Source organism: Hypanus sabinus, chromosome 4 (genome assembly GCF_030144855.1).
Source record: "Hypanus sabinus isolate sHypSab1 chromosome 4, sHypSab1.hap1, whole genome shotgun sequence".
Classification (NCBI taxonomy): Eukaryota; Metazoa; Chordata; class Chondrichthyes; order Myliobatiformes; family Dasyatidae; genus Hypanus; species Hypanus sabinus.
This window is the reverse complement of record NC_082709.1, coordinates 154,999,762-155,018,364: the sequence shown is the minus strand read 5'-3', so window position 1 is coordinate 155,018,364 and position 18,603 is coordinate 154,999,762. Positions and strand designations below refer to the sequence as shown.

The following is an 18,603-nucleotide window of genomic DNA, read 5'->3' as shown; positions in this document are numbered from 1 at the left end:
GCCCACTGCTCTGCTCTCTATATACACATGACTGTGTGGTTAGGCATAGCTCAAATAGAACTTATATATTTGCTCACAATACAACCATTGTTGGTAGAATCTCAGGTGGTGACGAGAGGGTGTACAGGAGTGAGATATGCCAACTAGTGGAGTGGTGCTGCAGCAACAACCTGGCACTCAACGTCAGTAAGATGAAAGAGCTGGTTGTGGACTTCAGGAAGGGTAAGATGAAGGAACACATACCAATCTTCATAGAGACATCAGAAGTGGGGAGAATGAGCAGTTTCAAGTTCCTGGGTGTCAATATCTCTGAGGATATAATCTGGTCCCAACATATTGATGCAGTTATAAAGAAGGCAAGACAACGGCTATACTTCATTAGGAGTTTGAAGAGATTGGGCATGTCAACAAATACACTCAAAAACTTCTATAGATGTACTGTGGAGAGCATTCTGACAGGCTGCATCACTGTCTGGTATGGGGGTGGGCGCTACTGCACAGGACCTAGAGAAGCTGCAGAAGATTCTCCTCTACAATCACTCTGAGCACCAGTGCCCCACAAGTTTGTGTACTCAGCCCCCTGCTGTACTCACTGTACACCCATGATTGTGTAGCCAAGTTTCCATCGAACTCAATATATAAGTTTGCTGATGATACCACAATTGTAGGCTGTATCTTGGGTAATGATGAGTCTGAGTACAGAGAGGAAATTAAGAACCTGGTGGCATGGTGTGAAGACAATAACCTATCCCTCGACATCAGCAAGACGAAGGAATTGGTTATTGACTTCAGAAGGAGTAGCAGACCGCATGACCCCATCTACATCGGTGGTGCACAGGTGGAACAGGTCAAGAACTTTAAGTTTCTCGGGGTGAATATCACAAATGACCTGACTTGGTCTAACCAAGCAGAGTCCACTGCCAAGAAGGCCCACCAGTGCCTTTACTTCCTGAGAAAGCTGAAGAAATTTGGCCTGTCACCTAAAACCCTCACTAATTTTTATAGGTGCACCGTAGAAAGCATTCTTCTAGGGTGCATCACAACCTGGTATGGAAGTTGTCCTGTCCAAGACCGGAAGAAGCTGCAGAAGATTGTGAACATAGCCCAGCACATCACACAAACCAATATTCCACTCTTGGACTCACTTTACACCGCATGCTGTTGGAACGGTGCTGCCAGGATAATCAAGGATAAGACCCACCCAGCCAACACACTTTTTGTCCCACTTCCCCCGGGAGAAGGTTCAGGAGCATGAAGATACATACGGCCAGATTTGGGAACAGCTTCTTTCCAACTGCTGAACAGATCCTGACCCGGATCTGGGGCGTACCTTCCAAATATCCGGACCTGACTTGCACTATCTTACTTCCCCTTTTCTATTATCTAATTATGATTTATAATTTAAATTTTTATTATATTTAATTCTATTTGTACTTCAGGGAGCATGAATATCGCTGTGATGATTGTACGTTCTAGTATCAATTGTTTGGTGATAATAAAGTGAAGTAAAGATTGTAAATCTAGCCAGCTACATCTTAGGTACTAGCCTACAAAGTACCCAGGACCTCTTTAGGGAGCGGTGTCTCAGAAAGGCAGCGTCCATTATTAAGGACTTCTAGCAGACAGGGCATGCCCTTTTCTCACTGTTACCATCAGGTCGGAGGTACAGAAGCCTGAAGGCACACACTCAGTGACTCAGGAACAGCTTCTTCCCCTCTGCCATCCAATTCCTAAATGGACATTGAACCCTTGGACAGTGCCTCATTTTTAAAAAATATATAGCATTTCTGTTTTTGCATGATTTTTAATCTATTCAATACACATACTCTGTAATTTATTTATTTATTATTATTGTTTTAGTTTGTGTTTTTTTCTATATTATGTATTGCATTGTACTGCTGCTGCTAAGTTCACAAATTTCACGACACGTGTCGGTGATAATAAACCTGTTTCTGATTCTGAAGTAGTGCAAAAATAAAAATAAAGAAGTATGAGGTAGTGTTCATGGATTCAATGTCCATTCAGAAATCTGATGGCAGAGGGGAAGAAGCTGTTCCTGACTCATTGAGTGTGTGCTTTCAGGCTCCTGTACTTCCTTCTCGTTGGTAGTAATGAGAAGGGCACATGTCCTTGATGATGGAGGTCCTTAATGATGGATGCCGCCATTTTGAGGCATCGCTCTTTGAAGATGTCCTGGATACTATGGAGGCTAGTGCCCATGATGGAGCTAAGTTCTGCAACTTGTTTCAATCTTGCACAGTCGACACCCCCACCCTGCCATTCCAGATGACAATGCAGCCAGTTAGAATGCTCTCCATGGTACATCTGCAGGAGTTTGCAGATACCAACCTTTATCATAGGATATGTGAAACATTCCTATTTCTGTCCAACTCAGTCCCATTCTTCACCTCATTTTTCAGTGACATACAGTGATGTTGCTTGATCTTCTACCAACTGCAAAATGTCATGAACTGTTCTGTCAAGTATCATCATCTTCTCACCATCCCACGGTTCTTCTTCCCTGTCACTATCTCCTTTTTGTGAATTATACTATAATCAATATCTACTACTGCCTCACAGTTGAGTTTCACAACTACCTGGACTACGTCCTCTCACTTTACTTCCTTTAAAGAGCGTTCCCCTCTTCTACTTTCTTTGTTTCCATGTTTTGTGTCCTATAGAACTTCTGTTTTTCTAAAAAGTGGATTAATTTCCCCTACAGTTTGCTGTATTTTTCAACTTCCTTTTCTCACTCTTCCAAACTTACAATTCCTTTACCATTCACATTTATCACATATTCTATAAATAAAAACACGTGAAACCCTAACCAGCCACCCTGCCAATGACCACAGTCATTCAAGGACAAAGGAGGGGAGCCAGGAGAAGCAGGCAAGGCTCTAAATGAGTACTTAACCTCAGTATTCACCAAGAAAAATATGAATGACTGGGAGATCAGGGGGTGGTGCACTAATTTTCTAGAACATGTTGATTTCAAGAAGAAAGCCACGTTGGGATTGATCTGACCTGTCCCAAGTTATTTGAAGAAATAACAGGTGGGATAGACAAAGAATGTTGTGTACTTGCAGTTTCAGAAGGCCTTTGACAAGTTGTCACACATGAGGCTGCTTAACAAGTTAAGAGCCCATGGTATAACAGGAAAGATACCAACATGGATAAAGCATTGGCTGACTGGCAGGAGACAAAGAATGGGAATAAAGGGAACCTTTTCTGATTGGCTGCTGGTGACTAGTGGTGTTTCACAGGGATTTGCATTGGGACCGCTTCTTTTTATGTAAAATGTCAATGATTTGGATGGTGGAACTGTGGCCAGGTTTGTGGACAACGCAAAGACAGGTAGTTTTGAGGAAGCACAGAGGCTACAGGAGAACATTAGGAGAATGGGCAAAGAAGTGGCAGATGGAATACAGTGTTGGGAAGTATACAGTCATGCACTTTGATAGAAAAAATAAAAGAGTAGACTACGTTCTAAGTGAAGAGAAAACTCCTGAGACACCTGATTTGCATATTTTGGCTTTTACTTCTCTTATAGCTAGGAGGGTGCTCTTGCTTAAATGGAAGGATGCTGTTCCGCCTACTCGCGGTCAATGGTTGCGGGATGTTATGTCATGCTTAAATTTAGAGAAGATCCGATGTTCAGTTTTTGAATCTAGCCAAGACTTTTATACATTGTGGGGACTATTTCTGAGTTATTTTCAAAAACTTTGATTTGTTGTTAAAGTACAGATGGTGGCTAATAATATATTTCATTATATGATAAGGGTTTTCCCCCCTTTTTTCTTGCTTTTTCTAACAGTTCTGACTTTGGTAGTGGGTTTAGATTTTTTTTCTGTATAACAAAATTAATATATTTCAATATTACGATTTAATTTAATTTTTATGAATACAGGGTTCTGTGATTGTAACTGTATTTTTAATATAATGTATTTGGTACTATTTTATTTTACTTTTTGACTTATAATATATAACATCTTATACTCTGTTTTCCTTTATGCAGAAACTAATAAAAGTATTGAAAGGGAAAAGAAAACTCAAAAAAAACGGAGGTGTGTAAGGGCTTGGAAGGCTTTGCGCATGAATCGGTAATGGTTAATTTTCAGGATGAGTTGGCTGCGAAGAAGGCAAATGCAATGTTGGCATTCATTTTGAGAGGACTAGAATATAAAAGCAAGGATGTAGTGGTGAGGCTTTATAAAGTACTGGTGAGATCTCACTTGGTGTACTGTGAACAGAACTTTACACAGAGAGATATGAAGAATTTTGTTGTTTAGGGAAGTATGGTGAGAAATTCTATAAATTTCATGAAAAAATCTTCTTAACGTATTCTAGTTAAATATCTTCACATTATAAATGTTCACTTCTAAGCATTTCCATCCTGTGTTACTACAGTATGTTTTCTCCACATTCCTATGTTTCATGATTTCAATTTGTTATCTGGTATGATCATTAATTTTTTAAAATTTTAGTTTACATACAGATACAATATGGTTACAGGTCCTTCTGGCCCAAGGAGCACATGCTGCCTAATTATGCCTATGTGGCCAATTAACCTACTAACCCGTACGTGCTTGAAATGTGGGAGGAAACCCGCACAATCATGGGAGAACTTTTGAACTTTTGATGGACAGTGGTGGATTTGAACCTGTGTCTCTGGTGCTGTAAAGGTATTACACAATGCTGTAGTGTTGCCCCTTTTGACTTGCATTAGCAGAGATTTAAAAACTTTAAGTGCAACATAGCCGAGTGTTCTGCTTACCTTCGACTATCAACCTCCAGATAATCCGTTACACATGACTCTCCTGTCTTTGGAGATCCACCCAGCTTGAAATCTTTGAAAACAATTTTGGTTCTAAAATGTTCTTGAACCTACAGCAATGAAAAGGGGGGAAAACATCAGGGTTTTAATACTGACAGATCTTATGTTCTAAATACGCAATACCCTACAAACAGTTCCAGTCACCCCACTATAGGACGGATGTTGTGGCTTTGGAGAGGGTGCAGAGGAGTTGTACTAGGTTGCTGCCTGGTTTAGAGGGCATGTGCTATCACGAGAGGCTGGATAAACTTGGGTTGCTTTCTCCGGAGTGCTGTAAGCTGAAGGGAGATCTGATAGAGGCTTACAAGGTTATTAGAGGAATAGATCGCGGGCAAGAGAGCATGTTTCCCAGGGCTGATATGATTAATACCAGAGGGCATGCATTGACCGTGAGAGAGGTAGGTTCTAGGAGAATGTGAGGGGTAAGTTTTTACTCCAAGAGTCATGGATATCTGGATTACGCTGCCTACTATGGTGGGGGGGGGGCAAATACATTAGAGGCTTTTAAGAGATGTTTAGATAGGCACATGGATGTAAGGAAGATGGAGGGTATGGCCAAGGTGTAGACAGCAGTGAGTAGTGTTTGGGTGTTTTTAATATGGTTTTTAGCTGTGGGCTGAATGGTCTGTCCCTGTGCTGTACTGTTCTATGCACTATGGAAATGAAAACAAGACACAGAATATCTTCAATTGGTGTAGCGGTTACTTGAAAAACAAACCAAAACTACTAAGGGACTGAGTGAGGGCCTCGACACTGGATGACACGCTTCCGAGTAACTAAATCCCAAGACGAAAAGAAAGTACGTTCGATTATTCATTACGAAACCAGCAAAGACGAACTTTTAAATACAGCAATAATAACAAACTAAAACTAGCTGATTTAGTGTAATGTGAAAAAAGCAAAATAAGTAGTCAACAAAATTAATCTGTCTTTAACTAAACTAACAGTACAAAGATGACCACGTGAGTATATTCATTGAATTCTGCCATGCCCGAACCCACGTGACAAATGATCAAAACCCATAATAAAACATGCAACACAAAATACAATCCAGACAGACAGAAAGTAAGTACATGGCTCCTACAACTGGCTAGAAAAATGATTCAAGCTGCTTTCAGTGGAGAACATAACATAATTGCAACGGCCCAGAAATAAAATATTCAGTTATAAAGGGTAGAAAAAATAAACACTCAACAATCACTATAATCTCTATTTCTGTAATTCTTTTCCGATTGTTCAGGTAGTCACCTACCCCTCACCCTACTGTTTAATTAAATAAATGGAGCACAGTATCTATGTGTTGCAACGAACGAAGTGAACCCAAGCGCAGGACACAGGCACGTAATTTGCGTTAGGATGCAGACGCGGGCGTGAGCGTTAAACGGCAAACAGGAGGGAGTGCAGGGAAGCAGGAGGCAGGCAGAACTGATCTTCACACGGAGCGTAGAAAGGGAAGCGGCATACAAAGTTTTTCTTAGCACGGAGAGATGGAGTTACACAGGTAAACCTCGGTGCTGAAGTAAAACAGAATACTATCTTGACATGGAGAGACTGAGTTTCACACGTAAACCTCGGTACCGAAGCAAAGCTTAGAACACACAATCCTAAGTGGCCGGGAAACTTTAATTACCATACTGGTAAAACCAACGGTCTGGCAACTAGTGGGTGCAAAGCCAGGGTTCTCATACTGCAGGTCTTGATGAAAACCAGGTGTGCTGCCATCAAAGGAAATTAGGAGAAAATGGAGAATTAACAGTCGGAACCATGGCACAATCAAAGGGAATTAGGAGAAAATGGGGAATTAACAGTTGGGACCATGACACTATGACCATAGCACCCAAACGTAAAATACGGCAGATACTGGAATCCAGAACAACAAACAGAATGTTGGAGGAAGTAAGAGGTTCAGGCAGCAACTGTGGAATGAAATGCAGACTTGATATTTTCAGTTGAGACCCCTCAAAACCATTCATCTGGGCACAGATGTAGGGTCTTTACCCAAGATGCAAGCTGTCCATTTCCCTCCAGAGATGCTGAGTTGCTCCAGCATCTTATTTGTTTCATCATAAAGAGCAATGCAAACTATCTGCCATTTCTTCAGTCACCTTCGCTGTGTTCCAACATTTACAGCCAACATTTTTCTTTATCCAACATCAAAAAAATATCAGATTTGAGAACATAATGTTTTAAAGAAATAATAGTTCTTTTTGTACTGAACATACATTTCTTACGTGGAAAAATCAGAATCCGAATCAGGTTTAATATGTTGTGAAGTTTGTTAAATTAGCGGTAGCAATACATGGTAATTATAGAAATAAATAAAAGAACAAATAAATTGTGGTAAGTATATATGTGTATATTAAATAGTTAAATTTAAAATACCAGTACAAAACAGAAATAATTTAAAAAGTGAGGTAGTGAAATCAGATGGCAGAGAGGAAATGGCTATTTGTGAATCGCTGAGTGTGTGCATTCAGCTTTCTGTACTTCCTTCCTGATGGTAACAATGAGAAAATGGCATGCCCTGGGTGATGGGAGTCCTTAAAATGGACGTCGCCTTTCTGAGGCACCGCTCCTTGAAGATGTCTTGGCTACTACAACGACTGCTACCCGTGATGGAGCTGACTAATTTTACGACTTTCTGTAGCTTCTTGCTATCTTGTTCCAGAGCTGTCCCCCATATCAGAGAGTGGTGCAGCCAGTTAGAATGGTCTCCAAGGCACATCAGCGGAACTATTCGAGTATTTTAGGTGACAAACCAAATCTCCTCAAACTGCTAATGAAATATTGCCTTCTTTAAGGCAATATAGTCTTGCCTTCTTTATAGCTGCATTGATATGTTGGGACCAGGTTAGATCCTCAAAGATGCTAACACCCAGGAACTTGAAATAGTTCACTCTCTCCACTTATGATCCTTCCATGAGGATTGGTTCATGCTCCCTCGTCCTACCTTTCTGAGGTCCACAATCTGCTGTTTGGTCTTACTGACATTGAGTGCAATGTTGTTGTTGTGACACCACTCAACTAGCTGGTATAACTCACTCCTGTAGGTCCTCTCATCTCCACCAACAATGGTTGTATCATCAGCAAATTTATAGATGGCATTTGAGCTATACATGGACACAGTCATAGATTTGGAGAGAGTAGAGCAGTAGGCTAAGCACACATCCTTGAGGTGCACTGGTGTAAACCATCAGCGAGGAGGATATGTTATTACTAATCTATACAGACTACGATCTTCTGGTTAGGAAGTCGAGGATCCAATTGCAGAGGGAAGTGCAGAGGCCCAGGTTCTGTAGTTTATCGACCTGGACTGTAGGAATGGTAGTGTTAAAAGCTGAGTATAGTCACCAAACAGCACCTTGACATAGGTGTTGGTATTTTCCGGGTGATCTAGGGCTGTGTGTAGAGCCATTGAGATTGTACTTGCTGTAGACCTATTGGGGTGATAGGCAAAATGCAGCGGGTCCAGGTCCTTGCCAAGGCAGGAGTTGATTCTGGCCATGACCAAACTCTCAAAGCACTTCGTCACCGTAGTGCTATTGGACGATAGTCATTAAGGCAGCTCACACCACTCTTGGGCACGGGTATAATTGTTGCTCTTTTGAAGCAGGTGGGACCTTCTGACCATAGCAGTAAAGGACTGAAAATGTCTTTGAATACACCTACTAAATGCCTGGCACAAGTTTTCAGAGCCTTACCAGGTGCTCCATCAGGGCTTGCTGCCTTGTGAGGGTTCGTGCTCCTGAAAGACAGACTGATCTCTAAGACAGAGATCACTGGGTGCAGCAGGGATCTTCACAGATGTAGTTATATTCTCCTTTCAAAGTGCCATACAAGGTGTTCGGCTTGTCTGGTAGTGAAGCATTGCTGCCATTCACGATATTTGGTTTTGCTTTGTAGGGAGCAATGGTCTGCAAACCCTGTCAGAGTTGACGTGCATATCCAATGTTGACTCCAACCTCGCTCGGAATCTTTTCTTCCCTCTTGAAGTAGCTCTCCACAAGCCATACCTGGTTTTCTTACACAGACCTGCGTCACCAGACTTAAATGCCACAGATCTAGCCCTCAGCAGACTATGAACCTCCTGGTTAATCCACACCTTTCGGTTTGGGAACATGCAGAAGGCCTTCACAGGCACACGCTCTACACGGATTTTAATGAAGTCGGTAACAATTGCAGAATACTCATCCAGACCCGAAGGTGAAACCCTGAGTACAGTCCAGTCCACCGACTCAAAGCAGGAGAAGATCATAGTTAGTAATTTTAGGACATATGTATGGAAAAGAGAGGTCAAATTTTTTCCAAATTTCAGTAGAGTTTACTTTATATGAAAATCAATTGATAATCCACGACTTTGCCATGTTTTCTTTTTTCCCATGATCGATGCAATCAACTCGATGCCCTATTTCACTGAAGGAATTAGAGTCTCCTATCAGGAGCTGCACTTTATTTTATAAAGAGTGACTTCACAAGTTACCTTTAAGTTCCAAGTGCAATTGACAGCTTTCTCCTGGTTATTAGAATCTCTGGGTGACCTGAAGCTTCCTTTTGTTCCACCAAGGACACCACCACACTCTGCAAAAAGAAAGAAAGCACATCAGTGTCTGCCCAGATGTCAGGAGGCAGAACCTCTCTGAAAGAACGTGACTTAAATCAATTACAGCCCAGGCTAGTGCCACATAAGGGTTTGTAGTTCACCTCCACGAGGAAGATCAATTTGTAGCAGTGGGTTGGTGAGCAGCAAACTGGCTGATAGGTTGCTGTTGCCAGAACCAGTTTGGAAGGAACAAATGATAATACATTTTAAGCAGGAGTGAGTCCTGATGAAAGCTCTTGGCACTAAATGTCACCTGTTTATTTTCCTCCTTTGATGCTGCCTGTTGAGCTCATCCAGCATTTTGTTTGCATCACTCTGGATTTCCAGCATCTGCAGAATCTATAATGGCCTTCGTTGTCATGGCACGAGCAGGGAGTGTCTGATTTTGAGCTTAAAACTTCATTTAAACATGTCACAGAGATAAATAAGTTTTCTCTCTTCATCAGGGCTGCCTCAGATACAATAGTCTCCTGACTGGGGCTGGTGGAGGTTGACCCAAAAATTCAACATTTCTTTTGCACCCGTAGATATTGCCTGACCTGTTGGGTTCCTCCACCAGATTATTTTCTCAGATACAACTCTCCTGTGACATTTGGATACACCCACATGCTGTAGGACATTCCATTTCCTGGCCTCCCTCACCCTCTAAGTTTGTCAAGGTTACAGGGACAAGGCAGGTGAATGGGGTTGAGAGGGAAGTTAATTATCAGTGACCGAATGGTGGACAGGCTCGACGGGCCAAAAGCCTAACTATGTGTTTATGGTCTTATGTCTTATAGTCTCTTGCAATCTGTTACAGATTCTTGCTGCTTTCCTTTCTGTTTCCCTCCTCTTCATTTGTGGGTCTCAAGGACAAAACCAGCATCACATTTGGAAAACAGGAGAGAGCAAATTCTGTGAAACAGTCACTAATCTCTACGATATCGTTTTACTAAAGTATCTCACAAATGTTTGTGAAAACAAATGAAGCCTTGTTGAAGAAGCAAAGTAGGAGTTAAAATCAGTAACTAAGGTTCTTCACACTTATTGTAAATGGAACTGTCTGACTGTTTTGCCTGTGATTGCTACATAGGGCTGAAAGTCTGAGTAGGGACCACTTCAACTTGCTGCTTGCTTTTACATTGGCACTGTGTATAAGTATTACAGTTAAATATCAGTGCTAGGTTTAAAGCACTATCTTAATCAAGTGATACAAAGTGAAAAGGGACAGATTTGACTTACACATTAAATTTGCAGCATGTTGTTGAAGAACCAGCTCCCCAGTCTCAAATCTGCATTACTTCTCCGCAGGGTCCTTTCCTGCAGGCTTATGGTCACAGACTCTAAATGATATAGTTCCATGTTTCATTTCCTAAAATTGTTTGCTCTCGCATTATCTCAGGCTTCAATAATGCACCCAATTCGCCAGGCCTATCAGGTGGCGGGTTAGCTGATGGCGGATGAGTGGCCCCTTATTGACCTCACCAAGTTGTGAGGCTGAGAAGCGAAGTGGTGTAAGAAGACCTACGCTGCAACAGCAAGTCTGCTTCAATAAATCTCTAAAACAAGAAATCTTCTCCCTGGATTTCAACAGGATTCAACTTAGCTGGGTAAGTCAGCTAGATTCTGTGCTTGTGAGCTAACAGATTGGATAGGGTATAGACTGGATATTCTGTGGTAAATGACTCACCATCTTCTATTGGCAACATGTCAGGGGTGTACAGGGTCACACTTACCTGCCTCAGAGTACAATATCCAACAGTGCTCAAGAGCCTCAATGCTATCAAACACAAACCAGTTCACATGACTGGCACCCATCTACTACCCTGAACAGTCATGTTTAGGGAGTCATCTGACATCATGTAATAATGCTGGCGTACTGTAGCTTTCCTCCTGTACTCAATCCAATGACTTCAACAGGATTACTTTAAAAAGTTACCCTCTCTGAAAAGTGTGCCAAGCTTGAATTGGGAGAAAATGACAATGGAAGAAGGGTTAATGGAGATTACAAAGTTCTTTGGAGTGCAGCAGTACTTTGTCATCATAGTCATAAAGTTATACAGCACTACAGAACAGAAACAGGCCCTTCAGCCCATTTCATCCATGCCAGTCTGGCCTTCTGTCTATTTTCATTACCTACACCTGGACTACAGTTTTCTATACTTCTCTCATCCATGTACCTATCCAAACTTCTCTTAAATAGAACTGCACGGCGCAGACCTTTTAGCCTATTCCAAGATCAATCTAATCCTTCTTTCCCCCATAGACCTCCACCTTTCTTTCAACTACACACCTATCTAAGAATCTCTTAACTATCCCTAATGTATCTGCCTGGCAGTGTGTTCCATGTACTTATCATTCTTTGTGTAAAATAAAATACCTCTGACATTCTCCCTGTACTTTCCTCAAATCACCCAAAAGTTGGTAGTATTAATGGAAAAAGTCTCTGACTGTCAGTTCTATCTATGCCACTTATCATCTTGTACGCCTATATCAAGTCACCTCTTCTCCTCCTTTGCTCCAACGAGAAAGGTCCCAGCTTGCTCAACCTACCTTCAGCAGATATACACTCTAATCCAGACAGCATCCTGATAAATCTCCTCTGCACCCTCTCTAAAGCTTCCATAACCTTCCTCTAAAAAGACAAACAGAACTCTTAAACGTTATAACTGAACCTGGGTGTACCACTTCCGCTGGCAGCTCAATCCACACTTACACCACTCTCCAAGTAAAGAGGTACGCCCTCAGATTCCCCATAAAACTATCACCTTTCACCTCCAGTTCTAGTCTCTCACAACCTGAAGAGAAAACACCAGCATGTATTCATCCTATCTACAGCTCTCATAATTTTGTACACCTCTAAAAGATCTCCTATCACTCTCCTGTGCACCAGTGAATAAATTTCTAATGTAGTCAACCTTTCCCTATAATTCAGATCTTCAAATCCCAGCAACATCCTTGTAAATTTTCTCTGTGCTTTTTAAGCTTATTGATATACTTCCTGTAGGTAGGTGACCAGAACTGCACACAATACTCCAAATTATACCTCACCAATCTTTTATACAACTCCCTCATAGCATCCCAACTCCTGTACTCAACTCCTGGACTTCAAGTATGAAGTCCAGTGTGCCAAAGGCTCTCTTTACCATCCTATCTACCAGTGCTGCCACTTTCAATGAATTATGAATCTCTATTATCAGCACACCATTCAATGTGCAAGTCCTATCCTGCTTTGTCCTCTCAAAGTGTAACACCTCACACCTGTCTGCATTAAATTCCATCTGCCATTGTTCAGCCCATTTTCCCAGCTGGTCCAAATCACCTTGCAAGCTTTGCTAGCCTTCCTCACTGTCCACTGCACTTCCGATCTTGGAGTCATCTGTAAATTTGCTGATCCAGTATACCACCTTGTCACTAAAACATTAATATAAATGACAAACAACAGTGGACACAGGTCTCCATTCAGAGACAGTCATCTGCTACTACTCACTGGCTTCCCTTGCTAAGCTTGTGTTGATACAGTTGGCTACTTCCTCCTGCCAAGTAATCTAACCTTCTGGACCTACTTTCCATGCAGGACTTTGTCAAAGGCTTTGGTAAAGTCCATTAATGTCCACTATCTTTTCTTCATCAACCTTCTTGATAACCTCCTCAAAAAAACGGTAAGATTGGTTAGACATGACCTGCACACAGAATGCCATATTGATTATCCCTAAACAGGTCCTGTAGATCTACTCTCCCTTAGGCAAGATATTAGCATGCGAGACAGTATTTAAGGGAGTAGAAAGATGGTTTTACAGACTTTGCAACCCATCCCACATGTCTAAGAGGGTACGTATATGAATGAAACCTTCTTTGAGTGACTAGCTTGATGTGTGAGAGCTTCCTCTGCAAGTATGGCAGTGCTAAGGTGATGGGAATAATAATGTGAAATAGCAATTGCTGATTAGTCAACTAGGGCAGAGGTACAAGGAGTTAAAGGAAGTAGCAAGGAGAAGAGCAGTGGTGATAAAGGGCAGAAGGTATTGGAGAGGAATAGGCTTCATTAATTGGTAAAGAGAAGTGAGACAGTTTGTGATTTACCTCAGCTAGGGCTGTGAGGCTATTAAGTTTATTCCTGAATTTCAGCCTTATACTTCAGGTGTAGAGGAAAGGATATTTCTGGCATTGACCCATTTTGAATTCCCACCCATGTGTCGAGTCACCTGCTGTGAAATCTTTCTGAATAGCCAATGTGTCTCCCCATTCCCCCGGAAGTTCAAATTTCCGTATTTCCTTATGAAATGGAGGAGACCACATTAGCCCAGCAAACCAGTGCCACTCTCAGAGCAACCCCATTGCCCTGTTAATTTATAGAACCAATTACCCTATCTTTGGGATGTGGGAGGGGTAAAAACCCCACATGTTCACAGGAAAAACCTACAAACCCCTCTAGAAAATGCACCACTAGAAGTCTGAGTCCAAAAATGAAACCTGCCCCCTCAAAGCAAGCAAAGGAACCCACTGAACTATTTCAAAGAAGAGCAGGGAAATTATTGTCTGTTAGTTAGCATCAGTAAAATTGAAGCTATCACTCTATAAGGGGAGAAATCACAAGAAATGCTAATTACCAATTGCAAAAATTACCATCCCCCCCCACCCCCCATCCTTCAAGCAAAATTTCAAGACCAAAATGTACTAAGCAGAAGAAAGGCAGATACTGAAACTCTGAGATCTGATGGATAGTCATCAATTCTGTTCACTCACTTTCTCTTCCTGAAACTACCACAAGACACCTAATTTCCTACCGTATAAACTGACTTTTTCTAGCGTCCTGTTGTATTTTGGACTGGTCGATGATTAAGACATTGCTGTTTGTGAAGAGCTTTTGTGTGCAACTGTGCAAGTGTATTTCATAAATATAGCAACGACCCTACCTGAAAAGTACTTTTAAGCTCAAAGCAAATTGTGTGTTGGAAGAACTTGAGGGTTAAGCCATTTGGTATTTTAGCTGCTGAGTCAGGGTGGTCAGTCTGTTAGTTTTTGAGGAAGAGGTTGGGAGTTTGGGGTTTATGAGCTCTGCTTCTTTTTCCTTTTCGTGCGGGGGGGGGGGGCCTCAACAACTGCCATGGCTTTTCTGTATTTTATGGCTATCTGGAGAAGATGACTCTCAGAGATGTATTCTGCGTACATTCTTGATAATAAAATGAACCTTTGAAAATGGGAGTTCATGCTTTGATGAAGTTTTATTGACGTAAACCTTCTTTATTTGTGTTTGAAGGAATTTTGTCTTTTGGAAATCTCCATCAGACCAACGGTATGAAGCACAAAAAAAGATACATTTTTTTGTGGAAGGAAAGCAACCAGTTACTCTCCCTACCTGTCACTGGCACCTGAAGAAATGTAATCGAATACTGCAACAGATTGCATCCAGCTGTTGGGTTAAAGGCCACCAGTAATGTATCCCCAGAAACGATGACCTCAGCGGTCAAGGGTTGACCAGTTTGTTCAAACCTGGAATTTAAAATACGTATTTTAACATTTAGTGTCAAAATTACTTTTTTTCCAAAAGCTCTTGGATTTGTTACATGATATTACAGAGGAAATTCCTGGTGCCTGGAATAAAAATTGAAGTGTCTATTTCTTCAGATGACTCTTGGTGTTTCTCAAAGCAACAAAACCATTTCTACTCTTACCTCATAGTCTGTTAGAACTGGGATAATCACTATTGGTGACACAATAATATAGATGAGGCCCCCTATTCTCAAAGATGTGGCACCATGAGCGATAACGATAATCCCGCGGCTCTAATATGATATACCAGCAGTACATTAATAACTTATCCAAGTAGGCTTTAATAAACATTTACATCATCACCCTTTACTTGTAGTTTCACAGGCTGCATTAAATTAATGAATATTTAGTTTAGCAGAATAATGACGTTAATATCTAGATGCCAACTGTCCTCATATACAAACGTTTGTAGATGGACAGCACACCTATCTGATCACAAACAAGAGAAGATCTGCAGATGCTGGAAATCCAAGCAACACCATGCTGAGTTCCTCCGGCATTTTGTGCGTGTTGCTCGGATTTCCAGCATCTGCAGATCTTCTCTTGTTTATGATGACACTTCACCCATGAGTCTGTTGGAGGTCATATACCGTGTTTGGTGCACCCGGTGAAGCCTCCTCTACATCGGTCAGACCCTGAACTCTGCCCGCCAGAAACTTGCTGGAATTTAGAAGATTGATGGGGGATCTTATTGAAACGTATAAAATTCTAAAGGGATTGGACAGGCTAGATGCAGGAAGATTGTTTCTGATGTTGGGGAAGTCCAGAACAAAGCCTTTTAGGACCAAGATGAGGAAAAACTTCTTCACACAGAGAGTGGTGAATCTGTGGAATTCTCTGCCACAGGAAACAGTTGAGGCCGGTTCATTGGCTATACTTAAGAGGAAGTTAGATATGGCCCTTGTGGCTAAAGGGATCGGGGGTATGGAGAGAAAGCAGGTACAGGGTTCTGAGTTGGATGATCAGCCATTATCATATTGAATGGCAGTGCAGGCTCGAAAGGCCAAATGGCCTACTCCTGCACCTATTTTTTATGTTTCTAAAAAGCAGGATCTCCCAATGGCCACACATTTTAATTTCACTTCCCATTCCCTTTCCGATATGTCCATCCATGGCCTCCTCCGCTATCATGATGAGGCCACACATAGGTTGGAGAAACAACACCTTATATTCCGTTTGGGTGGCCTCCAACCTGATGGCATGAACATTGATTTCTCTAACTTCTGGTAATGCCCCCACCCCCCCTCTTCACCATTCCCCATCCCCTTTTCCTTCTCTCACCTTACCTCCTTGCCTGTCCATCGCCTCCCTCTGGTGCTCCTTCCCCCTTTTCTTTCTTCCATGGACTTCTGTTTCTTTCTCCAAACAACTTCCCAGCTCTTTACTTCATCCTTCCCCCATCTTTTAAATCTACTCCTCAGCTTTTTTCTCCAGTCCTGCTGAGGGCTTTGGGCCCGAAACATTGACTGTACCCTTTTCCTAGATGCTGCCTGGCATGCTAAGTTCCTCCAGCATTTTGTGTGTAGTACTCATATCTAGTTTCTTTATATAGATAGATACTTTATACTTTATTAATCCCAAAGGAAATTGCAGTGTCGCAGTAGCATTACAAGTGCACAGATATACAAATATTAAACATGAAGTAAGTAGGAATAAAAAATAAATTATCTTAAAAATAAAATGTACAAGATTTACAAGTCAATTATTACAAGATTTCTAAGATTTTTAAGTTCACACTGATAAGATACAAGTGCAAGAATTAATTGTAATATTATGCAGGAACAGGTACACACTTACACCACCCAGATAAGAAGTGATTGTAGTATTGCACAGGGTTTGGTAAACAGCCACACTCGTAAGGTAGCTGGTACAAATATTTAAAGAAACTCTGAGGTTTACCTGGGAACTGCCCTTTTGCAAACACTGAGATATCAAACACCTCTTGAAAAGATGCATCTATTATGAGGAATGTTCACCCCATACATGAAAAGATGGAATGTTCTTAAGTATCTTGGTGTTATTTAGGATGTTTTTCTAAATATTCAGTTTGGGTAGTTGGCATCTAATATGCCATATACTGGGGTATAGGGGGCTCTGGATAGAGGTAGTACCTGTGATGCAGGTACCTGCTCCCTACCAGACAGGGTGGATGGGCATCACTGGTACTCATCCATCTCCTAAATCTCTCATGTGTTGGCTCCAAGCACCATACCCCAGTAAACCGCTTCAGCTGGCGGGCTACACCACGTGAGAGGGGTGGTGGTAACACGGCACCACTGGGCGAATGACTTCCATGATGAAGTCACTGACCAGGGCGGAAAGGTTCTCAGATGAACAAAAACAGCCACGTGTTCACGACCAAGGCGAGCCACCTAGGTGGAGGAAATTGGCTGTGGTCAAACCCAGAGAGGGACGGGCTCCGTCAGGTTTCAGATGGCCAAGACACGCCGCACGATGAGCAACCGTCAAAAAGCTTGTCATGACAGCACCCCAACGACTCCACCAGGAGCTAAGAGTGCAAGAAGATGAAGAAGAAGATGCCATATACCAAATCTGGCCTAAAGTTCTTAGTAATAGTTCAATCCTGTAGCTGTATTCCAATGTTCCCTGGGCTTTGGCAGTTTCATTCCGGACAATGACATGAATTATGAACATTGTTTCAAATAATATTATATAATCCAAATGTTCATTACCAAAAGAAAGCTGGAGTCAATTCTATCTTTGCCACTAAGCCAATAATCTGTCACAAGCAATTTAGTCAAGCATTGTAAAATCTGTTCTGGATTTTCTCCTCCATATACTAAAGCAATTGTAAGACCTCCCCTCTCATCTTTTTCCCTACCATCTCCCTTAGCCAACACTCCTCCAGAGCCAACCACTGGAAGTAAATGATGTGGATATTCCTTCCAAACCCAATGAAAGAATTGGCAAAGGCCTTTGCATTGCAGCGTGAGTAAATAACTTCAAATGTTCCAACAGAATTGTTAAAACGGCATTTCTTTTTGCACTACTATACTTTGCCCCATTCTGTTCTTATGCTCACTGTAGTATTTATTATTTCAATGTGAACTGTTAACTCTGTGAGCTTCGTGCAAGCAGGGAATTTAATTATACCCTGGTGCATTTGACATTAAACTGAATCTGAATTGTCAGAGTCACACTGGAAACAGGTCTTTCAGCCATTTATCACCAAGTACCCATTTACACTAATCCCATTTTAATTTCCCCACATTCACATTAACTCCCTCAAGTTGTTTCCCTCAAAATTGTACTTGAGACTATTTATAAAGGCCAGTTAACCTACAGATGCACACATCTTTGTGCTCAGGGTGATAACAGACCACCACAGGGAAACCCCCGGAAGCACAAAGGTTCTCCACACAGACAACTGACTTGTTCTCCAACGGCAGCTCCACCAGGTGTGCCAATGCACTGCCCTTTCTTTGTGAGCTGCAGAGAAGGAGCACAAGTATCCAGTGCATTTCCTGCATCACCACAGTTGGTGTTAAAGGATCAACCAAAATCAAACCAACAGTTACTACTGAGAAGGAACCAGCATTCCAAAGCACAAGATTCTCAGCCAACACACTAGACATTGTCCGAGGCATCATCTTTTAGGTGAGATATTGATGCACCA

General features: G+C 41.7%; 1 protein-coding gene across 2 annotated transcripts in view; it reads right to left on the bottom strand.

Annotated features, from left to right (window-relative positions):
• The window catches only part of LOC132393374 (suppressor of tumorigenicity 14 protein homolog), a 94,029-nt gene that overhangs the window by 13,633 nt on the left and 61,793 nt on the right, over positions 1–18,603 (bottom strand). For both annotated transcript variants that reach the window (XM_059968499.1, XM_059968501.1), the window contains exons 8-10: positions 14,773–14,906; positions 9,315–9,412; positions 4,775–4,884 (exon numbers count right to left, since the gene is read on the bottom strand). In XM_059968499.1, coding sequence (XP_059824482.1) covers positions 4,775–4,884; positions 9,315–9,412; positions 14,773–14,906 — 342 coding nt within the window. The remainder of the gene's footprint in view (positions 1–4,774; positions 4,885–9,314; positions 9,413–14,772; positions 14,907–18,603) is intronic.